We start from the raw sequence: 23,559 nt of genomic DNA, 5'->3' as shown, positions 1-23,559 counted from the left end.
CGATTATGTCAGCGGGTTACCACTGCAAGCAACGAAGTGAAGCATTCGTAGATTGTATCTGACGTGTATTGAGCACGACGTAGTCTCTCAACAGCTGTCTAATATTTTTAGGTAAGACCCCTTGACGACTCCATCTCTCCTTTCGCTGTGTTTACAAACTGTTGGACCGGAAGTCGAATAATTCGGAATTGCACTCTGGGAAATGGAGTGCAAGCTAATTTGAATAGTGCTTCGCACATTATTAATGTTGTTTGGTCAGCACGCTTACATCAAAAACACTCAAGAATCATATTACATTACTTCTTTTTGTTGTTGTGTATCGTATCTCTTTCGGCATTTATATAGATAGTTTATAAAATGCCAAGTTGAAGTAGTAAATGCGACTCAGCCTGTGGGTGGCAGCAAAGAGCGGCTGTCTGTTATTGTTCAAAAGATAACAGAAGAAGAAGTAGATTGGGCCAATGTTTTCCCACGAGCCAAAAAAACTTCGTCGTTAAGCGTTTACAATCGTGTTATTAACCCATCGGTGGGCGTTATCCGCAAACCTCGGTGGTTATCTATACGTTTTTGTCGTTGACAGCTCGGATCCAAACAGTTGCGGCACTGGCAAAAACGTTGCCATCATCACCGGGCAGAGAGATGCAGATTACACTTAAGACGCTCCAGCAGCAAACTTTCCAAATCGACATCAATGAAGACCTAACGGTGAGAATATAATTATAGTGTAACATCAAGGGAACTTGCCGATATGTTTGATGGTGTCGCATATTATTATATGATATTCACAATGACTCTTGTTTAATTTAACAGTTCGTCTGCAGTTGCAGGACTGTCTGCTGCTGCTAGCTACTAGCCACACAAATGTGTCAATTCATCTGCTAGTCAGCTAGCTTCACTCATGTTTTCAGACACCCTAGCCAGACAGCTAACAGATGGTCTGTCTGTTTGGCACTATTAATGTGCTGACAGTTTTAATTGCAAATAATATCGTGTCGGGCGAGTAGTATTGTATATGTAGTCAAAAGAGCAGTGGTTGGTTTCCAATGTATCCAGCATGTCTAAAATGTTAGCTAACTTGCTATCTTGGACATGCTATGCTACAACGTAGCGAGATGCAATGCAGTGTGAATCAGCGCCCGTCGGAAAATGCTGATGTGTAACTTGGCTTTGCGATGGCTCACCGGGGTTTGAATGGGGTGAAGTGTGTTTTGTATGGCCTAGGTATTCTTTGTGGTTTACAAAGCAATAACCTAACGTGAGGGCAAATTAGCACAGCATGTATGAATGAACAGTAGCACAGCATGTGTGAATGATGATATGACGTGACTCCATGTCCACAGTGACGCCGCGTACGGAGTGTCTGCTTTGAAATGACCGTGACAAGCAAATTGTCAGCAGTGTGTGTAGCTAGAGATCTGCTCCCCTCTATCGAGGGCCGTGACGAACAATGTGGCCATGTCCACGTTTGGTGTTTCTACAACAAGACAGTTCACTTTAGTTAATAACCGTTTGAATTTAGCCAAACACACTAAGTAAAGTGAAGCATAATGGTGAGAAAATCTCACAAATGTCGAGCTCACCACCAGGCACAGATATCTGTGTTTGCAATATTCATGAATGATGAAGTGTGTGCACACACTACATTATGCTGCATATTTTGGCTGCACCCCTGCCCCTGTGTCATGGTTAGGTGAAGTGCAGAGACAAAGTTGTGATGGATGGTGTGTGTCTGTGTCTGAGTCTGTGTCTGACACATTGCTCAGTGAATGACCTCTGAAGGCTGTTTGAAGCCAATCTGTAGATGGATGGAGAATATGCAGATTAGACGATGGAGGTGATGACGATGGTTTTGAAGAGTTTGATATGATGATGATGATGATGATGATGATGAAGATTGCATGATGATGATTATGAGAAAAGAGAAGTTCCCAGAGGCAGGTCTCAAGCTAACTGAGATCATCCTGCGCTAGTTAGCCACTCTTATAGATCCAGTTCGGGCATTGGAGGCACAGCATGATACTGCTGAGTTAAAGGTCCAGACCGATAGCTTAGCACAATTCTGTATGAGGCTTCGGAAGGGAGGTTTCAATGTTCTGCGACAAACTCTGCTAGCTGGCATCTGTTACAATCAGATAGATTTGATGATGATGATGGTGATGATGATTAGGTGTTTAAGTCCTCAAGGAGTATGTTGAGCCTGTAAAAGGGTTAAAAAGAGCTAGAACGTTGTATAGTGATTTGTGTGTGTCTTTGGGCACAGGTTTAAGTTCTAAAGGACCATATAACAGAAAGCGGTTCCCGCCTCATCATAGATGGTGACGGTGGTGACATGTTTCTGCAGGTTAAAGTCATAAAGGAGCACGCTGAGGTAGTTGAGGGAAAGGAGATCTTCCCAGAGGCAAGCATTAAGCTAATATATTACAGACATTGATGTTTTTATGATGATTGTGTGTGTGTGTGTGTGTGTGTGTGTGTGTGTGTGTGTGTGTGTGTGTGTGTGTGTGTGTGTGTGTGTGTGTGTGTGTGTGTGCGCGCGTATGTGTGTGCAGGTTTAAGAAGGGTACATCATGCTTCCCAGAGGCAGGACTCAAGCTCATCGATAGATGTGTAGGTGGTGGAGATATGATGATGATGTGTGTGTGTGTGTGTGTGCAGGTTAAAGTCTGGAAGGAGGGTATTGAGACAGTGAAGGGAAAGGAGAGCTTCGCAGAGGCAGTTCGGAAGCTAATTTATGATCTACGCTGATTTGATGATGATTGTGTGTGTGTGCGCGCGCACGCGCAAGTGCACGGTTTAAGTCTGGTTTAAGTCAGGACTCAAGCTCATCGGTAGATCGGTGGAGATATGATGATGATAATGACGATGAAGATGATGATGATGAGTGTGTGTGTGTGTACGCGTGTGTGTGCGCAGGTGAAAGTCCTGAAGGAGCGTATAGAGTCGGTGAAGGGGAAGGAGAGTTTCCCTGAGGCTGGACTCAAGCTCATCTACGCTGGCAAGATCCTGCAGGATGACACGCCCATCAAGGAATACAACATCGACGAGAAGAACTTTGTGGTCGTCATGGTCTCTAAGGTATACACACACACAATTACATTACATTACATTTCACATTACATTGCATTTAGGCAACACTTTTTAACTAAAGGAATAATCACACATAATCATAGCCAACATCACTAGCCGATACAAAGTGCACAGGAAATATACAGAGCAACAAGTGCAGATGCAAAGTAGATTGAGTGCACACACATAGACATCATGTCAAGAGTCTGACCTGAAACTAGGGCAGCTCAAGCATTAGTGTAGTAGATAGTCACGAAAGAGGAGAGTCTGTACTTGCTTCTTGGAGGCTGAAAGAGATGTGCCTGGTCTTGCTCCCTCTGGGAGACCGTTCCACCACTGAGGAGCAATGACAGAGAACGTTCTTGACTGGGAACGTTTGGAGCGAGCACTTGGCTTGTGCTGGAGGAGCGCAGTTCTCTCTCAGGAAAATAAGTTCTTAGTATGCACATTTATGCAGCTGAGCATACTGTAGTGTACATGCTGTATGTAGACTAGAGGTCCTCTATTCACTTTGTGAAGTTTTTGTGCACTTTTTCTCTTTCCCCTTCTTTTTTTTTTTTTACTTTTCTTTTCCTCTATTTTCAGTACAGTGGAATCCGCTTATAGTGGTCACGGATATAGTAATCAACCGCTTATATAGATCAAAAAGCTTGGGACAGAATCATTTCTATACAAATGCTGTTTAAATAATTCGTTTACAGTGATCAAAAATCCGCTTATAATGTTCATTTTTGTCATTTTATGAATGTAAACATGTGCAAAAAGTATTGAAAAACTCAGTGTAGCCATTTCAATTTTACTCCCGCGATTCCTTTCCCGACGTCTGCTTCTGTATATGCCAGATAGGTTGTAAGGGTATTGCGCGAGACTCAACTCGCCACTTTTCCGGGTGGTAGCCTACTGTAGCCTACTCTAGGGGCGCCAACCGAGGAGTGCAAACTCCATACAGTGAATGGGCTGCGCTCTCCCGACAGCACCCCAGTGAACTGCAGGCATGGCTCGACTGAGTGGGGACACAACCTGTTTACATAGAAACTCTCTGGTGATGAGGCTGTGTACACATGCTTCTGTCTCGCTAGCCAATGTAGCCTAACGAGTTAACACCGGGCAGCAAGCATGTGAATCATGTCTCTCTTATTCTGGGAATGAAAAACATAGGCTCTTCGAAACGTATGAAAATTTACCAAAAACGAGCCAACGAGATGTTTTGGCAAAGCTTGGCATTCCTCAGGCTACCTTGTGTTTAAACTGCAACAGCTGTACAGGCTGCGTCTCCCCACGAGTCCCTCCCACTCCCCCTCGCCCTTCTCATCTCTCCTATGTCAGCAAGCCCAGCGCGACTTTCCCAATTCCAACCAGTTCTTTGCGTGGCTTTTTTTAAACGGTGTCCAAAAAAAAAAACACGTTGTAGGCTACTACTGTACAGCAGGCTATGCAAAAGTGTGTTATTTATCGGCGTGGCAATTTTAAGTGCGCAGTCTTGCGGCGTTTTGCATGCATAACCTGAATCACACTGTGCAGAAACTCGCCAGAAAACGTTTGTGGAATGGGAACTTTACAAACTTATTTGACATCATAAGAGATGACGACCCGTGCGTGGTCTATGCTTTGAAATGCATGTAAGCCTCGTCTTTCTCAGCGCTCATTTTTGCCAGACAGGTAGAGACAAAAAAAGGGGTGAAATAATACAAATTCGGTTTTAGTAATCAATCGGTTACAGTGTTCAAATTGGCTCGGACAAACGTGACCACTATAAGCGGATTCCACTGTATTAGTATTCCTCTTGTCTTTTCTTTTTGTCTTTGATTCTTTGTCTTTTTGGGTTCCCCGCTTTCAGCAGCCGAGTGCAGCTTCCTAGGGTTGTTTCCTTTCAACATCTATGAAAAAAGAATGAACTGTAATACAATTTTCCTGTAAAGATAAAAAATCATTGTATATCATCATCGTGCAGAGGCTTCACATAGCAGTTGGAAGCGCTTCAGGTTGCAGTCAGGTCTCACTATTTTCTCTCTCGCCATCTCCACCCCCTCCCTCTCTGTCTCCCTCCACCCCACCTCTCTCTCTGCCCCCTCTCTCTTTTTCTCCATCAACCCCCCTCCGTCGCAGGCGAAGCCTCCCCCGGCCCCCTCGGCCCCTCCTGAACCCCCCCGGGGTGAAGAGTCCAGCTCCGCCTCCTCAGGGGCTGCAGCCGTGTCGAGCCCGCCCCCTCCACCAAGGCCCGCCCATGCAGCCATCCCCATCCCCCCCGATGAGGACAAGCACACCTCCACCTCCACCACACCGGCACCAGCACCACCAGCAGCAGCAGCAGCAGCATCCACACAGCAGGAGTAAGACTCTACACGCACGCACGCACCAGCACAGCAGGAGTAGGACTGCACACACACACACACACACACGTCAGTAGTATGATGATGGTCTTAATACCGTATCTCACTATGTTGGCAATAAGCCTTTTATCTCAATCAGAGCATGATCATTTCATGAGCTTTTCATGATGATGTATCTAATACCGTATCTCTCCTCTGTTGTCTGCAGTGGCGCTGCTCCCCCCACAGAAGGACTGGGAGGCATGGCTTCATCAGCACTGGGTCAGTACAACATCCTGTGTGTGTGTGTGTGTGTGTGTGTGTGTGTGTGTGTGTGTGTGTGTGTGTGTGTGTGCGCGCGTGTGCGTGTGTGTGTGTGCATGGGGTACTATGTTGTGCGCGCGTGTGTGTTTGTGTGTTTCTGTGTGGTCCATATTTAAGTGTGTGTGCATGTGCAAGTGTATTAGCGTCTTTTTCCAGTAGAATTTTATGAGATGGTGTAAACTGTATGACCTACGAGAGGGAGTGTATTCACTATTTTGTGTGTGTGTTACTAGTGACGGGTGCAGAGTATGAAGCGATGGTGACTGAGATGGTTTCCATGGGTTACGAGAGAGACCGAGTGGAGGCTGCCCTGAGGGCCAGCTTCAACAACCCAGACAGAGCTGTGGAGTACCTCATCTCCGTAAGGACACACACACACACACACACACACACACACACACACACACACACACACACACACACATAAACAACAACCCAGACAGAGCTGTGGAGTACCTCATCTCTGTAAGGACACACACACACACACACACACACACACACACACACACACACACACACACACACACACACACACACACACACACACACACACACACAACCCAGACAGAGCTGTGGAGTACCTCATCTCCGTAACGACACACACACACACACACACACACACACACACACACACACACACACACACACACACACACACACACACACACACACACACACACACACACACACACACACACACAACCCAGACAGAGCTGTGGAGTACCTCATCTACGTAAGAACACACACACACACACACACACTTACACAAGTGTTTCTCAGTTCTCAGTGTCTCTCTTTCTGCTGTCTTGTAAAGCTTCCATGGAAAGTTTTGTGCCAAAGAGAAAAAAAATAATCTGAATTTATTTCCAATTACCTTCCGTGTTCTGTATATTCACATGGAGTGCAAATGACCAACACAGAGGACTGACTTTGTCATTTAAGGACTGTTTTCTTGTGCAGATTAAACACCGTTGAATCACAGACATTCCTAGCCTGGTTTTACCAGACCGCATTAATAGCTTCGTAATTCATTTTTGGTCTGGATCCTCGATGCCCTTGACCGTGCTCAGGAGGTGTGTGCTCAGCTCTGGTTAAAAATTAGCTCTGACCAATTGCTGACAGTTGACGTTCATGATGACGTATGTTATTATGCTCCCAAGTGCATTCACTTATTGGCTGGTAACATTGCCCGTCTGGCGATCGACTGAAAACCCTCCCCAGAGAAGCGTAATCAGACCATTCGTGAATTAAAAAACTAATTCAAAATGAATGATCTGGCTTGTCAGGCCAAGACATTCCCTCACCCTCCACTGTCCTCAAGAAATCAGCGTGGCTAACTTGTCTGGTCAGTCTGTGCTTCAGCTGTGTTCTTCCGCACCCGAATATCGTCCGCAAACCTAAATGACCAAGTCAAGCCCGCCGTGTTGATTTGCGCCGTCATTTGCACTCGATGTGAATGTGCAGGACACGGAAAGTCAGGGGGGGAAACATATCGAGTACATTCATTCACTTTGGCCGAAATCTCCAGATGGCGATGCAAGACTGCAGCCACTACGCCAAACTAACTAAGCTATGGCTACGGTGCTGATTGATTCGGACTACGGCTGGGTCGTCTGGAAAACGTTTCCACCCAATTATTGAAGTCTCGGGACTGCGAGGAGACGCTCAATTTGACCCGGGGCTGGTGTATCCCTTTATGCAACAGATTACATTACATTACTTCATTACTACATTACGTCATTACAATTTTGGTGGAAGTAAGGTTATAACTTACGCTTTGTGCAAAGGGGAGAAATGGGCAAGTGGCCTCAATAATATCCCACAAATCAAACCACCCCCTCTTAGTTTGTTTGTTTGTTTGTTTTTATTTTCCTATCAGCAGGGACTCTCAACAGCATACTGTCATGTAATATTCTTGTGTGTGTGTGTGTGCGCGCGTGCGTGTGTCTGCAGGGAATCCCCACAGCAGTTCCAGTGCAAGAGACCAACCCTCCCTCTGGGAACCTCTCATCAGACACACGCGCATCAGAAGGTGGGTACACACGTACACACACACACACACACACACACACACACACTCTCCCCCTCTCTCATACTGTTTTCATGCCAACCAGAGTTGTGCCGGTGTTCTGTCGAGATATGTTGCCTCGTCGAGATGAGCGACCGGTAGCCTTACTCGATAGTGGTGTTCTATCGATTTGTGCTGCCTCATCTAAATGAGCGACCTTTATTTTCCGTGGAAGACGTTTCAATCGGCCATGGTCCACGTAGGACTGTTTTAATAGGCCTAACCATTACTTTATTTATTTCACGGACAGGGGTGTGCAATCGTTCGTGTGGAGTTTAATAAGAACGTGCGGCTGCTGATCACTAAAAAAAAAATCGTGAGCCTCTCGTTTGAGCAAGTTAAGGAACGTGCCATATGAAAGAGACTGAGCTGAGTTTGCGCATATACGGGACTGGAGAAAGTGTTTGGGATCAGGGCCTGGCTACGGGTTGTTTAATGCAGTCATTTGCTGTTGGTTTGGTTTCAATGCGACGTGGGCTCGCAAGGCAAATTGCCACATGAAATGATGTGCTATGGGGATAAACAAGCGCGGTTTAGAGATTCCCAAATAGCAGATAGCGTATTGTGGCTTTGTTTTCGCAGATGTCTGTCTTTTAATGACCGGAATCATATTTTCAAAACATCCCCACCAGTGCATTTCCCATGTTCAGGGATTTTACAATGCAGTCGATTCAAATTCTTGAGTGAAAAGGGTGGAGGGAGCATTTTGACCGCTCAATCAGAGGTGGCGATTTTTTCCATTTTGCAATGAGAACGCCTCCTCTACATAAATCGTCTTTTCTGATCGATGTTACAATGTTCGAGGCTGAGTGTGTGAGCGATTCCGGTTAGGCAACAAAGTAGCAAATGTTCGAGGCTACGCTATTTCGCAGATTTTCCAATGATCTGCAGCTGGATGATCCACGCTATTTCCCGTTTCGCATGCTCAGTAGCGAAGAGAATCACATCTCGACGGGTCGCTCATATAGACAGGACACCGGCTCCGGTTCCCACACCAGTTACATTCGGAACTGAAGTGCTTACCTGTGTACCACCCGCGTTCATACTGGGTTCTTAACTTCTCTATATGTGACCATGTGTGATAAAGCTGCTGACATTCACATAGTCATCACAGTTCGCAGACAAAGTATTTCTCAGTTTGCGTTGCAAACCAACTTTCCAGTCACCTAACGTTAAGACTTGAGATTAAGTGAGGGAATGGACACCCTCTGTCAGCCTGGACACTGGTCTCTCTCTCTCTCTCTCTCTCTCTCTCTCTCTCTCTCTCTCTCTCTCTCTCTCTCTCTCTCTCTCTCTCTCTCTCTCTCTCTCTCTCTCTCTCTCTGTCTCTCTGTCTCTCCGGATAATATGTGAATTCAGGTACTTGAATTGACACCTTTCTCTCGTGTGTGTGTGTGTGTGTGTGTTAAGGTGAGAACCCTCTGGAGTTCCTGCGTTCCCAGGCCCAGTTCCAGAGCATGAGGCAGGTTCTACAGCAGAACCCCTCTCTACTGCCGGCCCTCTTACAACAACTAGGACAAGAGAACCCAGCTCTGCTACAGGTAACACACACACACACACACACACACACACACACACACACACACACACACACACACACACACATACACACATTTTACTTCTTTATTTGGATTGACAGATATACAATTATCATGGCACAATCCAAATTTGGTTTAGAGTCCAATACAGCACTAGAATCTTCTGTTCATAATGTCCTAAGGCCACACCAATTTAATTTGTTGGTTCTCGGATTTTTTCAGGAAAAAGTTGAAGCGAGAGGGCGAAAAAAAAAAAAAAAAAAAATAGTCGTGTGGTAATGCCACGGATGTAATAAGGGGACTGTTATGTTATACCACCTGTATATCAGCCTCACATGGACCTCCAAAGGAAGGTGCAAGACAGGCAAACACCTGGACATGGAGAAGGACAGTGTAGAAGGGAATTAAGGCAGCCAAATAGACCAGGCACAAAATTAGCTCATAGGGCAATTATTATATTAATCTGGTTTGAATAAACTGAGATGATTCAAAACAGTCTGAAACCGCAGTCTTCATTGAACAAGACAGCAAATACAGCATTGTGACCATATCAATGGAATTACAAGCTATAAAAGTACAACTTTAGAATGTTAGACCACTTACAACAGTGACCAACAAGCACAAGTCCCAAAATCAATAAAATAAAAGACCAAAAATAATGTAATCTCACTCTTCTTTGAGTACAGAATGTGCACAAAATACTACTAGTAACAGAAAAAGTTACAGTAATTAAATTTTAACAAAACAAACAGTCCAATCTGATTCAGATTCTTGACTTTTTCTTGGCACTTCAGGGCTCCAGACTAACTTTTGCGTTGGTTGCACTGGTGCGCCTAAACATTTTTTTAGGTGCACCAGCACAAAATGTATGTGCACCCAAATGTTTTCACCACCCCATACACACACGCACTCAGCTTTAAAAAAATAATAATTAAAATAATAACAATAGCAATAATAATAGCAACAACAACAATAAAAATAATAATAATAATTATTATTATTATTATTATTATTATTATAATATTATTGTTGCTATATTTTAAAAGACCTGGAGCATTTCATGTGCTATATAGACTAGTCTTCCAAATGTGCTCTTTATAAAAGACATGACAGTAGGCTACCTAACTAACACATCTTGACTACAAGCAGTTTGGCTGGTAGAAAAGACCAAATTAGTAGCCTTTTAGGCAGTATGTGTTTGACTAGTAAGATCAACATACCAGCCTTTTCTGCAATAAGGCTACGCACACGGCATAAGTACAGAGTTACAATATGAAGATAGATGGATGGATGGATGGATGGATTTTTTTTTAACAAACCCTGCTAAAATTTCGTAATTTTTAAAATCATTAGGCACAAATAGCCTAGCCTATGTTTACAGTGGAATCTGAGGTGAATTGGGTTTTGTCTATTTCCCCGTTTTTGAGCGCTCTCCCTCTGCATAATGAGTGTGGTATCTTAGCAAGCGCTACGAACAGACACGACAGCACTAGTGCGCTGCGTCTGCGTTTTTGTGTGGCAATGCGTTTTTGTGTGGCCATTTAGTTTCCCCCCGTGATTGTGACTCTCTCGTGTTTAAAATATCCTCAAGTCATTTCGCTGTTTCTACCGTGATAGTAACTCTCTCGTCCGTTGCAAAACTCGCCTGGTTGAGAACACAAAACTCGCTGGCACATGTGAACTCGGATAGTTAAGCGAAGTCGAACATTCTATTCTGAAACGTCGGGCTGCCTGTGAACGAGGAAGGGGGAGAAATTAAGCTACCGGTAACCCGGGGGGTTGCTTCCTCCAAGCGGGACCATAGTTGTTGTATTACTTTTTTAAAACTGCTATCCCACTCCACTAATTCCACTAAGAGCCATACTGTGTTTCACCGCTGCTACTGCTAACCCACAGGGGCTTCAACTTGCCATTGCATATTTGTCTGTAAAACCATTTGAATGTAACGCGTTTCCTGATTCGCTAGTCGTAATCGGCATGTTGAAAGGAGTGATTTTATTGGTTCTCTATGTCACATGACCTCCAACTACTAAAGAGACACCTCTCCGTTCATGAAAACATGCAGTCTTCGGTTTTTTTTAAGCGATTTCATTTTTTTGGGGTATTGAAACTGTTTTTTTTTTTTTTTTTTCATTTTGATACAAAATACAAGTGGCAAATCCGAGAACCAACAAATTAAATTGGTGTGGCCTAAGGATAAAGGTGGCACCTGCGTTTCCATATGAAGAGGCTCCCAATGAAGCAAGATATTGAGCAAAATTTTGTGAATTGCTTGGCCCTTCTTTTAGGACTGAGTGTTCTCCCTGTGAAAGCAGTTACAGTAGAGAAAGACTCATGTAATCAACAATTAACTTAAGTGTTTACGTGCGTGCCTGTCTGTCCATCTACTATTTTAATATTTTGTTTGTATGTCTGTGCTTGTGTCTGACTGTCCATTACATTAATATTATATTTGTGTGTGTGTGTGTGTGTGTGTGTGTGTGTGTGTGTGTGTGTGTGTGTGTGTGTGTGTGTGTGTGTGTGTGTGTGTGTGTGTGTGTGTGTGTGTGTTTCTCCAGCAAATCAGTCAGCACCAGGAGCAGTTCATCCAGATGCTGAACGAGCCAGGAGGTGACGTGGAGGGAGGAGAGGGGGGTCCGGACACCGCCGACCCCTCCGAGGACGACCTCGCATCCAGCAACTACATCCAGGTCACCGCCCAGGAGAAGGAGGCCATCGAGAGGGTGAGGAGAGATGTAGACACACACTCACACTCTGGAGGATGTGGTCCCTGTCTGGGCCCATTTTATCTTATGTATTTTGTAACGTAACGAACGTATCTGAACTAGCCAGACTATATCACAAATGAGAGGGAGATGGCGCGCACTACTCCCCCATCAACAAATTGAAGTCGGATGATAATGGCGGCGCACATGGAGCCGTTATTTAAAATGTCAATAAATAGTGAAACTCCATTTCTCTTTTGAGCAGCTGTTCCAAACATAGCCACTTTATCTCAACTTATTCTTTGTGTTATTGTGTCAACATAAATGTAACATATGACAGAGTAATCGCTAATAGGGCTGGGTATCGCAGCCATGTTCCTGTATCGATTCGATTTCGATTCTTAGGGCTTTGAATCGATTAATCACGATGCGATTCGATTAATTCCGAATCGATTCAATCCATGCCCTTCTTGGTGCCAGGATTTCCCCCAAAAGATGCTGTTGCCTATTTTTATATATAAATGTCAAAGGGCTGTGGCTTGACAGTGTTAACAGATTGCTAATTTGTAATAAGTAGGCCTAGGCCTAATTGACTAATACCTACTGGGTATTTTCCATAGACCTAAATTAAACAAAAAGAACAAAAAGAAAAAGAAGCAAAAAATCGATTTTGTGCCCTGTTAATCGATTATGTGAATTTTAAATGATATTGATCAATTATCGATTGAATCGATTATTTTACCCAGCCCTAATCGCTAATATGGCTCTTTGGCTATTATCACAACACCTTGCTAAAGTCAGCTAAACCGCAGCGGTTGCCATGGTTGTAGAACTCCCACTTCAACTGTCAGGAACGAGAGCCGAAATATTCAGGTTGGATAAGTACAATCTCCTACTAGTTTGGAATGGGCCAAGAGTCTGGGGGCCACCTATTCAACTTCTTGTAGTGGAGGTGTGGTTTGCGATTGCCTGTGGCCTTTTATTTAGCTTACAAATGTCTATCATTTGGTGTATATATGTATTAGAGCTGGGCGGTGTACGGTTAAAAAACCGTGATCTCTGTTTACACTACACAAGGTTCTCTTTTTGATGAGAGACGGTTTTGTTGTTGTTGTTTATAGCCTACTACCGTATTTCCTCGATTTGTAACCGGCTCCTAATAGTAGCCGGCCTCATTTTGTAACCGGGTGTTGTGAAAAATCGGAAAAATAGACACCGGCCCCGTTTAGTAGCCAGCCTCGTTTAGTAACCAGTGCGTTTTTAAAATGACCGCATTTTTGCACAACGTGTTAAAGTTCAAAAAACATTTCGGACGTGTGTAGGCGTGCCTAGCATTAATAGCCTTCGTTAGTAACAGTACTAAATGTATCCTATCCAATGACGCCTGTTAGGGTGCTTGCAAGTTTGCCTTGTGTTGTATGAGAGAGAGAAAGGGGGGAGAAAAGAGAGGGAGAGAGAAGAGAGGGAACGTAGAGAGGGCGAGTAGGCGTGTAATAGGTGGAGAGTGAGCCTAAGGATTTGGGAAACAGTTTAAAGTGGATCCTATCCAAGCGGCACAATTCGAAACTTAAAGAGATGCTTGCAAAGTTTGCCTAGTTGGGAAGAGGAGGGAGAGAGAGAGAGTAGAGAGGGAGAGAGCGGAGGAGGGAGAGAGGCGAGAGATGAGAGAGAGAGTAAATTAGAGAGAGGACGAGAGGTGGATGATGAGAGGAAAGAGAAAGAAGATGAGAGAGGAGGGAGGGAGAGAAAGAGAAAGGTCGAGAGGTGGAGGAGAGATGAGAGGGGAGATGGTGATGAGAAGAGAGAGCAGAAAGAGAAAGAGGAGAGGAAAGAGAGAGGGGGACGAAGGTCGGAGAGAGAAGCGGAGTGAACGAGGGAGAGAAAGAGAGAGAGCGGAGAGAGTGAGATGAGAGAAAGAGGAGGAGGAATGGTGAGGAGAGGGAGATAGAGAGAAGAGGTCGAGGCGTGAGAGAAGAGAGTGCCGTGAGAGTAAGAGCGAGAGAGAAAGGAGGAGAGAGAGTGACGGAGAGAAGGTGGGAGAGAGGAGAGGGAGATGGGTCAGAGGGAGGGGACAGGAGAGAGAAAGATGGAGAGAGAAAGCGAAAAGAGAGAAAAAAGAAAGACGACGGAAGAGACGAGAGAGAGAGGAGAGAGAAAGGGAGAGAGGAGAGAAGGAGGAGGAGGTTAGAGAAAGGGAGAGAGAGGAGAGAGAGGAAAGTGGATCGATGAGAGAGATAAGGGATGAGAGGAACGGGGAGAGAAGAAGAGGAGGAGAACGCAAGACAGGAGAGAGGAAGCGGAAAGGCGAGAGGAGGAAAGAGAGATGAGGATGTGGAGAGGTGTGAATAGAGAGGACAGAGAGAAAAAAGGAGGAGAGAGAGAGAGAGAGAGAGAGAGAGAGAGACGTGCTTCCCGAAAGCGCTTTGCAGAAAGGGCAAGGTGATGTCTCCAAATATTACACAAAATAGGCTACATCTTATCTTAGTAAAGTAGACATAAGTTAATTATTTTGCTTAATAGCAACGCGGACTCGATTGGTTCATATTGCTCAGAATAGACCTCATACCGACCGAAGTCCACGTTTTAATGGAGTTGCATGCGCGAGGTTGCAACTGTTGCAACTGCGCTAGATCACGCCGAACAGGTGCTTGCTCTTGGGCAAACAGTAAAGTCACTGCATAACCACCAATGATGAAGCAGGTTTCTTTATTAGTTTTAAAAAACAGCCTTCCCGGCGCACAGGGTGCAGACATTTTAAAAAGCAAACTGGTGCCATCTCTGACTGGCCAAGATGAAATCGCATGCACGCTTTGAGATTACATCGCATAATATGATATGATTATGAGATGGCATTGCATTTCTCACCACTATCACGAGACATTGTCTTTAGAAGTTGCCGGGCAGTGGGAGACATGCATCCACATTGCCCGGTGAAGGAGAATGGGCATTTTTGCGCACACCATCAAACAGAGTTGCATCAAACTGCTGTTGCATTAAACTGCTCTGCCATTCGTGAGCCCCAAAAGATGCGTATCTATTTGAAATTAAATAATCACAGGAGACTATGGGGCTTGCCTGTCCAAAGAACAGAAGCTCTAGCAGCTTGGATTGAAATAGCTTTGCGCCAAAGATATATAGCCTTCACGGCCGTGAATGAAGTTCCCTCATGTCGCGCTGCGCTGATGTTACTTACACAGAACAGGACAGCGTTTAAGACTGATTTTTTGAATTCCTTGTTTTATGTTTCATTACGCTATTCATCACTGTCCAGGCACGTGGATGTGCATGCTTTTTTAAGTTTACATCTTGTGGCACTCTCATGACGATTAAAATTCCTGAGGTACATCACAGATGTTAGACGTGCCCATCTTGCGTGCCCATAGACGTTCACATGTCGTACAAGACTCGAAATATGAATGAACAATTAATAAATGTAAGGTATAAAATAAAGAGCTTAGTTTTTTCCCACAAAATGACAATCGTTAAATAAAAATATATTAAAATAAATATATAAAAAATAGAAGCCCCCTCAAATAGTAGCCTACCCCTATTAAAAGCCTGGTCAAAAAAAAAAAAAATGTAATAGTAACCCCGGCTACTATTGAAGGAATTACGGTATGTTATGTGCGTGAGCTTCATACTCCGTGTCACACTTCCAAAGATTCTTTTAATTCATAAGTCTCTGACACTTCATTTCAACTCCACTGTTGTTGCTGTTCTACGTGTCACCACAATGTAAGATGTTGATTGAACTAATAAAATAATTGGTTACGCACTAGAGGCTAGTGAAACATGATGAACACACATGACATGGATGAATCATGACAAACATTTAAATTCATTTAGCCTACCTTTGATCTCACAAAGTTAAAGTTAAATAAAAGGCAATTCTATGTGGTGCTATGTTAACAGGCTACAACAGTTATCTGATTCTTAACTGTATTACCATCCCAACTGTGTGCCCCGCACTGCTGTTAAGACTGCTTATAAGCTAAAGTAGCATAGCTTTCAAATGCAATGGGCAGACAAGATACATTGCTACATTGCTATATTTGTTTGAAATGATTTGGGGGCAAAATATGAGCGAAACACATCGCAATATGACACAAACTACCGGACAAAATACCTTCTACGTTGGATTTGGACTTTAATTCAAAGACAATATGCACACAATGTCAAGTAAATCCGTTTGTTTCGTTTCTGTCCCACTGTTGTTTACTCGCTAGTCCAGCGGCAGCGCAACACGCCGGATGTGTTTCCAGGTGTAGAACGACAAATAAGCAATTAGTGTTGCCAGGTGTAGAACAAAATAAGCTGTTTTGGGCTGTCTTGGAAAAAAGCCCAAAACAGCTGCTTATAATCATTTAACCCTTCTTCCTTGAAAAATCTATGGCACCCTGGTCAAGATTTTAGGTTATTTTATGAAATGCTGCATTTTCTCTAATTAGAGGCTTTGTTGGATAGGGGAAATATAAATATAAAATTAAAGTAGAAAATATTATGTGAATGAAAAAAAATGATTAGTAAATATAAATGGAGATTCAATTTAAATTCATGATTTTATCTCATTTTAACATTTTTAATTTGAGATCTTTTCCTCAGAAAGATTAAGATTTGGGGGGAAAATCGTCGCATATCAAAAAAACCGTGCAGAAACATCCGTGTGATCTCAATTTTCATCAAGAAAACCGTGATGCTATTTTTTTCCAAAACCGCCCAGCCCTAATATGTATTATGTAACCCATAGCCAATCGTGCCAGTTGTGCTCAATGACTCAAATTACAAACCCTCAAACCATCAGCATCCATTTATCTTGCAGTAGTCCTCATCATCTTTCCACCCCTTCTCCCTCCTTGATTGACTCCCTAAACTCAGGCCAATTATTTCCAGAAGTGGTACACTACCGATTTAAAAAGCGCTGGATTTTCCCAGAGTCCCTGATGGTTTAGGCTTATTTCGCTACACCAGTATACTGTATAACTCTCTCTCTCTCTCTCTCTCTCTCTCTCTCTCTCTCTCTCTCTCTCTCTCTCTCTCTCTCTTTTGCGCTCTCTCTCTCTCTCCAGTTAAAGGCGCTGGGTTTTCCAGAGTCCCTGGTGGTCCAGGCTTATTTCGCCTGTGAGAAGAACGAGAACTTGGCAGCCAACTTCCTCCTCAACCAGAACTTTGACGATGACTGAAACCTCCGTGTGTGTGTGTGTGTGTGCGCGTGTGTCTGTGCGTTTGTGTGGCAGGTAGTGAATGAGAGTGCGTTACAGTGTATGCATGATTTAAAGAGTTTAATGGATGATGATATTAATATGGGGACTGGCGGTCTGCGCGAGTGAGTCTGTTTGTCTGTATGGTCCTTTCATTTCCCCAGAAACAAAACAAACAAACAAACACAAAAAACAACAGAAACAGTCATGCATGATAACACTTCAGACTGAACAAACACAGACACAGACACACACACACACACACACACACACTTGCATATGAAGTCAAGCACATGTTTGGAAAACACGCAGCCACACTGTCTCTGTCACACACTCTCTCTCTCTCTCTCTCTCTCTCTCTCTCTCTCTCTCTCTCTCTCTCTCTCTCTCTCTCTCTCTCTCTCTCTCTCTCTCTCTCTCTCTCTCTCTCTCTCTCAAATCATCGGCCGTTAGTGAATAAGTGTGTGTGTGTGTGCGAGATAAGGCATGAAAAGTCATTCCTGAACCATTTCATTGGAACTCATAGCTCTGGAGTGTGTGTGTGTGTGAGAGAATGCGTGAATGTAAGCACTGCTTTTTGGGCAGTGTGTGTGTGTGTGCGCGTGCGTGCGTGTGACTGAGAGTTACAGAGGTAAAGAAAAAGAGGCGCATCTACTGGAGGGGATGTATTTAAACAGCATTTTTAAGACATGATTTGAAGTACAGTATATGTAGAAGGAAATGCAGAAGAAAATATCAGAAATGCTCTTTACTTGTTTTTTTTTTTGCCCATTAAATAAATAAATTAATCTAAAAAAAAATGGAAGGAAACGTTAGTGTCTCAGTGATGTTTAGGGTTGAAGAGCCCCTACCAACCCAATACCACTGAGCTAAAGGACCAGACCGATAGCTCAGCGCTACCGATATTGTATAAGTCTTCGGGAGGGAGGTTTAGGCTACTAATGTTCTGCCGACGCACCCTGCTACTGCAGTTGGCATCCGTTCCACAGAGGGGTGGGTGCTTGTCTGGGGCAGCATTTGAAGATGTCTAAGGAGACTGTACTGCCCTACAAAGGCAAAGTGCAGTAACTGTGCCAACATAGAAACTGAGAAACCCTTCAAGCCCTTGATTGGAGGAATTTTGGTTGGAATTTTGACAAATTTGACATAGCAGTACCTCTAAAACGGGACACATTTGGACCATATGGCTTTGTCACAAGATAAAGGAGGTGTAATGAAGACCATTTTCAGTCTAAAGTAACTCAAAACAGACAAACAAACAAAATATGTAGGCCTAGATACTGCATTTGCCTTTGTATGGCGCTCTAGTGTACAGATGGGTGGGTGTAGGCATGCTCATCATTAAGACTGAATGAATATTATTGGCCAGTTTGTAACTATACTTTTTTTTTCTTTTTTTCAAAAAGTTGTTCATTTTGAAAGCCCCATCACGTAGATGGCACACTTTATTAAGAGTCCACATCCTCTTCTTCAGGCCCATGCTTTCCGTCTCCCTGGCCTGTACCCCACCTCCCCAGCACAGCACAACAGAGCAGGGACCTGGGGGGTATGCCAAGAACATGGTTAAGTGATAAACCTGGCTAACTGAACCTACAGGAAAGGGTCATCCTGATGTATAGATACACCACGGGTGTCATGTAGTTCAGAAAATGAGGACTCCAGACTCTTCTGTCAGATGATTTCCAGCTACCTCAAGCTTAACTTAACCTGGTTTACTACTGATCCGGGTTCTTGGAATACTCTCCAGACAACATCCCGTGCGGAGCCAGAGCAGTCCAGTCCACACCCAGTGTTGAACATGGGGGAGCTTTCTTGTCTATCCATGCTGTGTTGTTGTTTTTGGCATCTGTTACCCAAGCAGCCCAGCCCCTCGTCTGGCCAAGTGTATGGGCTGACACACACACACACATACACAGCACACTGAGCAGAACCAGCTTTAGGACCAGTGTCCAGGTGCTGTCATTGGGCCCAGGCAAGCGGGCAGGTGGGCGGTTTCCAGGGTTCATCCTAAAACATTACCAGCATCTAGGTCCAGTCCAGTCCAGTATGAGTGGATAGGTGTCCAGCAGCATGGGCTGGCATGTGATCCAGCAGAAATGTAGTGTGGAAAAAACTGTGGTTACGTACTGTAGGCCTATAATTACCCTGGTTCTCACGCAATGGTTGTTACCAACCTATATTACCACGGCTCTACGAGTTTCGAATGACTGGCAGGTGATGCTTTCAGCACTGAGCATGTTCCCCACGCGATGACGTTCAATGCTGAAAGCACTGTCTGGCAGTCAGGAGAAACAAAATGGAAACGTGTACTTCAATCTAGAAGGGAAAGCTTATATTCTCTGCACAATGGCTAGATGACAGCAAAAGTCTGCACATACAGACTTCCGTTGCATCAAAATTAACACTTGAATCACTGTATTGAAACACTGTATACAGTTTAACCATTAAAATCAATATGAACAGTTTTTTTCCACAATGTATCTCTGCTGGTTCATGCTGTACTTCACCTGATACATTTGGATAGGTGCTGTGCCTTCATCGGCCCAAAGATGGCAGCAAAGGGTCCATTTGAAATTGAGCGCATCACAAACTGGAGCTCCCACTAGGGTTTTTTTTTATGTTTATTCTTTTTGGAATGAGATTCGTTTTGAACGGGGTCTGCTTCACCTGGAGCTGTACAGAACTATTTTAAATAATATATGTATAAAAACATATATGTCTCTGCACAATTTAGCTTTTTTTGTTTTTCTTTCTTTTTTTTCAATTGTATTTTGATGCTTGCATTAAAAGCGGAAAAAAACTGTATTCTCTCTGACTGATGTTTGTTGATTATTTAGGAGGGATGGGGTTGTGCTGGTATTGATAACATTCTTTAAAGTATATTGCAAGTGTTCCTACATTATTATTATTATTATTATTATTATTAGACCTTTTATTATTATTTGAATCATTACTGATATTGTACGTTTTATTTTATTATAATTCCATTTATTATAATCGCTAGCCTAGTGGTGGTGTGAACACAAGGAGTAACAGACATCAACAGCAGTCCCATATTACATTTTAATGATCAAATGGGCTATTAAAAAAATCTGACATGCCATCTCACTGGCGGGCCTATACTATAAAGCTGGTTCAGGATAATTTAAGGATAAGTTAAGAGGTAAATCATCTAATGCAAGAGCTTTTCTTAGGAAAATGAGGACTCCCGGCTTTTCTATTAGATGATTAAGGCCTACCTCTTAACTTATCCTGAACCAGCTTTGTAGTAGGCCCCTGTTGTTACTATATTGGATTTGAGCATGTACATTATCATATTTGATTTCAGTATTTTTAATGAGTTGCACTACAGAGCTGCTGGATTGCAGTTACAGTTTGGGTATGCCTACTGGTAGCCTACTGAATTACTTCCAGTATTTAATGAATTGGTGGAAGGGACAATTATTTTGCAATAAATTGAAAATGAATAGAGCCCTAAACTACTAGAATCATGAATATAACACATGTAACTGATCTGTCCTTCAGTGTGTGTGTGTTTGTGTTGCTTTTTACATAATAGTAATATATTATTATTAATAATAACAGTAATAATAATACCTGTAACAATAATAACGTTCCTGTGAAAAAAGTCTTCAAATATCCGAGTTCTCATGATTGATTGAGATGTACGGTAATATGTTTTATTGTCAAAGGAGGGGCAGAGAAGAGAGCGAGAGAGCATAAAAACAGCAAAACAATGTGATTTAAAAACAGCAAAAAACATCATGTGGAAGGAACAAACTTGATGTGTGGGCGTGGTGGTAGATGGGGAAGCATGCATTCACTTTTTTTACGGGTAGAGCTTTACTCGCTGTTTACCAGATATGTCAAAAGTAGAAGTAAAAAAAAGAAACAGTTTCCTTCCAACACAGGTAACTTATCTGAGTAACCAGTGGACCAGTGTACTTGCCTAACGATCAGTTACCTCTGCTTTGGGTTCCTGTGGTGGGTTCTTGTTAGGCTTTTAGTGTTTTTCAGTAACAACACAGTCTACCTCATTAGGTACAATTAGGATTAGCTGGTGTAATAGCTATGTTGTAGGCCTACTTACACCATGAATTTACTTTTACTTTTGACACCTCTGCTATTTACACATAGCTGGGTATTTGGACGAATCACATTTTCCTCCCTTCGTTTTCCAAAATATCTTTGTTCACACACATGGCATGGGTGTATATCCGCATACATATGTTGTCAAGAGAGAGGTGTCATGAAGATGCTACGCCTGACGGTGGCAGTATGGCAAGAAGGAGAAAGCCATTCACATGTCTTTTAAATGTGAAACCAAAGTTATTGAAAATGTTCACTTTTGCTGTTTGGAGTTTTTGTAAATAATCGTTTTCAGTGGAAAAAAAGAAACGAAAAACGAAGGGAACGGTCTTTGTTTTTTTGCGTTACCCAGGTAGGAGGCTATGTGTAAACAGCTCATAAGGCAGATTGAACTCAGGGCCCGTTCATACATAGCCGGTATTTTTAACACAAGTCATTCTACGTAGTTCCGGTGAGTCAGATTGCGTGAAATGGTGGCCAGTTTAATTGGAGATGATCACGTCACACAACACCTCGGAGTGCTCACGAGTATTGGCCCTCTTTGAAACCAATTGTAAATTCAGAGTATGCTTGAAATTCTTGCTCATTTAGTGCGATGGCGTGCTCTTTTTTTTTTTTTCAACCGTAGTTCAGTGTCCCATTTTCGTTAGTGTAAGATTGAATTTAAGGAGCACCCCGTGTTTCCACTACCTGATGTGAACACATGTTTTGTCAGGTCATCCCCAGTTAACGTGACCCCATTGTAATCCGACACACCGGCCTTGTGACGCAAGGCTCAATGTCATCGCTCATCTATGTTTTTATAGTCTTTATACTGACGATTTCTACTAACACCTTTCAAACACCCTCCCAGCACTCTTGCCAACATCTGCCTGGCATAAACCGCCCAACACACCTCCTCCTCCATCCCCATCCCCTATCCCACCCGACCCTTTTCCCATGGTTTCACTCCTCTTTTCCCCTACTGTCACCCTACCCAGCCCCATCACTAACCCACCATTACCCTGTACCACTCATTCTGCTCTGTCCCCTCCAGTGTTGCCAGGTTGGATGGTTTCCCGCCCAACTGAGCTGCTTAGGATGACCGTCGGCAGGTAAAAACAAAAAAGGGTGTTGGGCAGGTTTTTCAGAAGATTTCTGGCCATTGGGCAGCATTTAGTGCCTTCAGGTAGGTTTTGAGCATTTTTTATAGGCTGGAAATCATCACCCACATCTGGCAACCCTGTCCTCATCCATATGCGCGCCACCCAAACAGAGTTGCATTTCTCGAAACCGTACTGTGGCTGCTATGTTAGCTACTTTGTTGTTTGCAATGAAATTTCCCATTGGCAACTACCCAAGTTGCTAACTGGCTAACAACACTTTCGAGAAACACACCACAGAGCTGTATAAAGTAGAAGTAGAAATACTGTTATGGATGGAGGTACAACACCACTAGTAAGATATTACATACTTGCAGCTATGTACTGTCATACTACTGGTGTTGTAATTACATTTGTTATAGTCCCTCTACTTCTACTTTATACAACTCTGCCTTCAACCGTGCCCTCAAACCCAAAAGCCCAACCCAGCCCTGCCCCACCCCCCATCCCACCCCTTAGTGCTGCATAGGGTTCTCAAGCCTTCACACATGTACACATACAAAAATCAGCTAATACAAACACAACATGCCTTCAAAAATAGAAATGAGTGCAATGCCAAATGACCGCGAGATCGAGAGATGAGACTCTCAAAATAAAGTGGACAAAAATAAGTCAACAAACAAATAACATTTTTTTTTCCTGTTTCGTTTCGTTACGTTACGTTTTTTGTCTTTTTTCTTTCTTTTTCTCCTGAAATGTACAAAGAACGGGATAAAACCCACACCCCTTTTAGTTTAGAGTCCTGGAGGTGAAGGACTGATTGCAGTTGATTCAAAATAATGAACAAAAAGAGAGAAAAAAAGACAGCAAACAAAAAAGGGAAATGTAAGATTTTTCCAATATAATACAAAAGAGTAAGCATCAGGCAGTTCCTCCCATAAAGTGACCAGCAGTGTTGCCAGATCGGGTCAGTTTCCCGCCCGATTGGGCTGCTTAAGATGACCGTCTGTGGGTACAAAAAGATGTTGAGCGGGCTTTTCTGAGCATTTCTGTACATAGAAATCAATAGATCTCAAAATTGGGCGGTATTTAGTACCTCTAGAGAGACTTTTATGCCTTTTATTTTGGGCTGGAAATCATCACTCACATCTGGCAACCCTGGTGACCAGCTTCCTACCCA

General features: G+C 43.3%; 2 protein-coding genes across 5 annotated transcripts in view; one reads left to right on the top strand and one right to left on the bottom strand.

The window, feature by feature from the left end:
• Window positions 1–13: 13 nt before the first annotated feature.
• On the top strand, window positions 14–20,013 carry rad23aa (RAD23 homolog A, nucleotide excision repair protein a). Of its 2 annotated transcripts, XM_063206145.1 has the most exons (10): window positions 14–111; window positions 581–705; window positions 2,914–3,075; window positions 5,173–5,396; window positions 5,605–5,657; window positions 5,933–6,060; window positions 7,653–7,731; window positions 9,178–9,308; window positions 11,864–12,028; window positions 17,077–20,013. In XM_063206145.1, exons 2-10 carry the CDS (start codon window positions 640–642, stop codon window positions 17,188–17,190), a joined length of 1,122 nt encoding a protein of 373 aa, XP_063062215.1. In that variant the 5' UTR covers window positions 14–111; window positions 581–639; the 3' UTR covers window positions 17,191–20,013. The 2 variants fall into 2 exon arrangements, with proteins under 2 accessions (XP_063062215.1, XP_063062208.1); XM_063206138.1 differs by lacking the exon at window positions 14–111 and having other exon boundaries at window positions 214–705.
• An 826-nt stretch (window positions 20,014–20,839) lies between these two features.
• LOC134455055 (nuclear factor 1 X-type) overlaps window positions 20,840–23,559 on the bottom strand; it is a 157,848-nt gene continuing 155,128 nt past the window's right edge. For all 3 annotated transcript variants that reach the window (XM_063206114.1, XM_063206120.1, XM_063206127.1), the window contains one exon: window positions 20,840–23,559. This exon is cut by the window's right edge and continues 2,176 nt beyond it. The gene's annotated coding sequence lies outside the window, so the exon portion shown is untranslated.

Source organism: Engraulis encrasicolus, chromosome 1 (assembly GCF_034702125.1).
Source record: "Engraulis encrasicolus isolate BLACKSEA-1 chromosome 1, IST_EnEncr_1.0, whole genome shotgun sequence".
NCBI classification, from domain to species: domain Eukaryota; kingdom Metazoa; phylum Chordata; class Actinopteri; order Clupeiformes; family Engraulidae; genus Engraulis; species Engraulis encrasicolus.
Note: the sequence above shows the minus strand (reverse complement) of the source record. Positions and strands in the feature narration are given on the sequence as shown.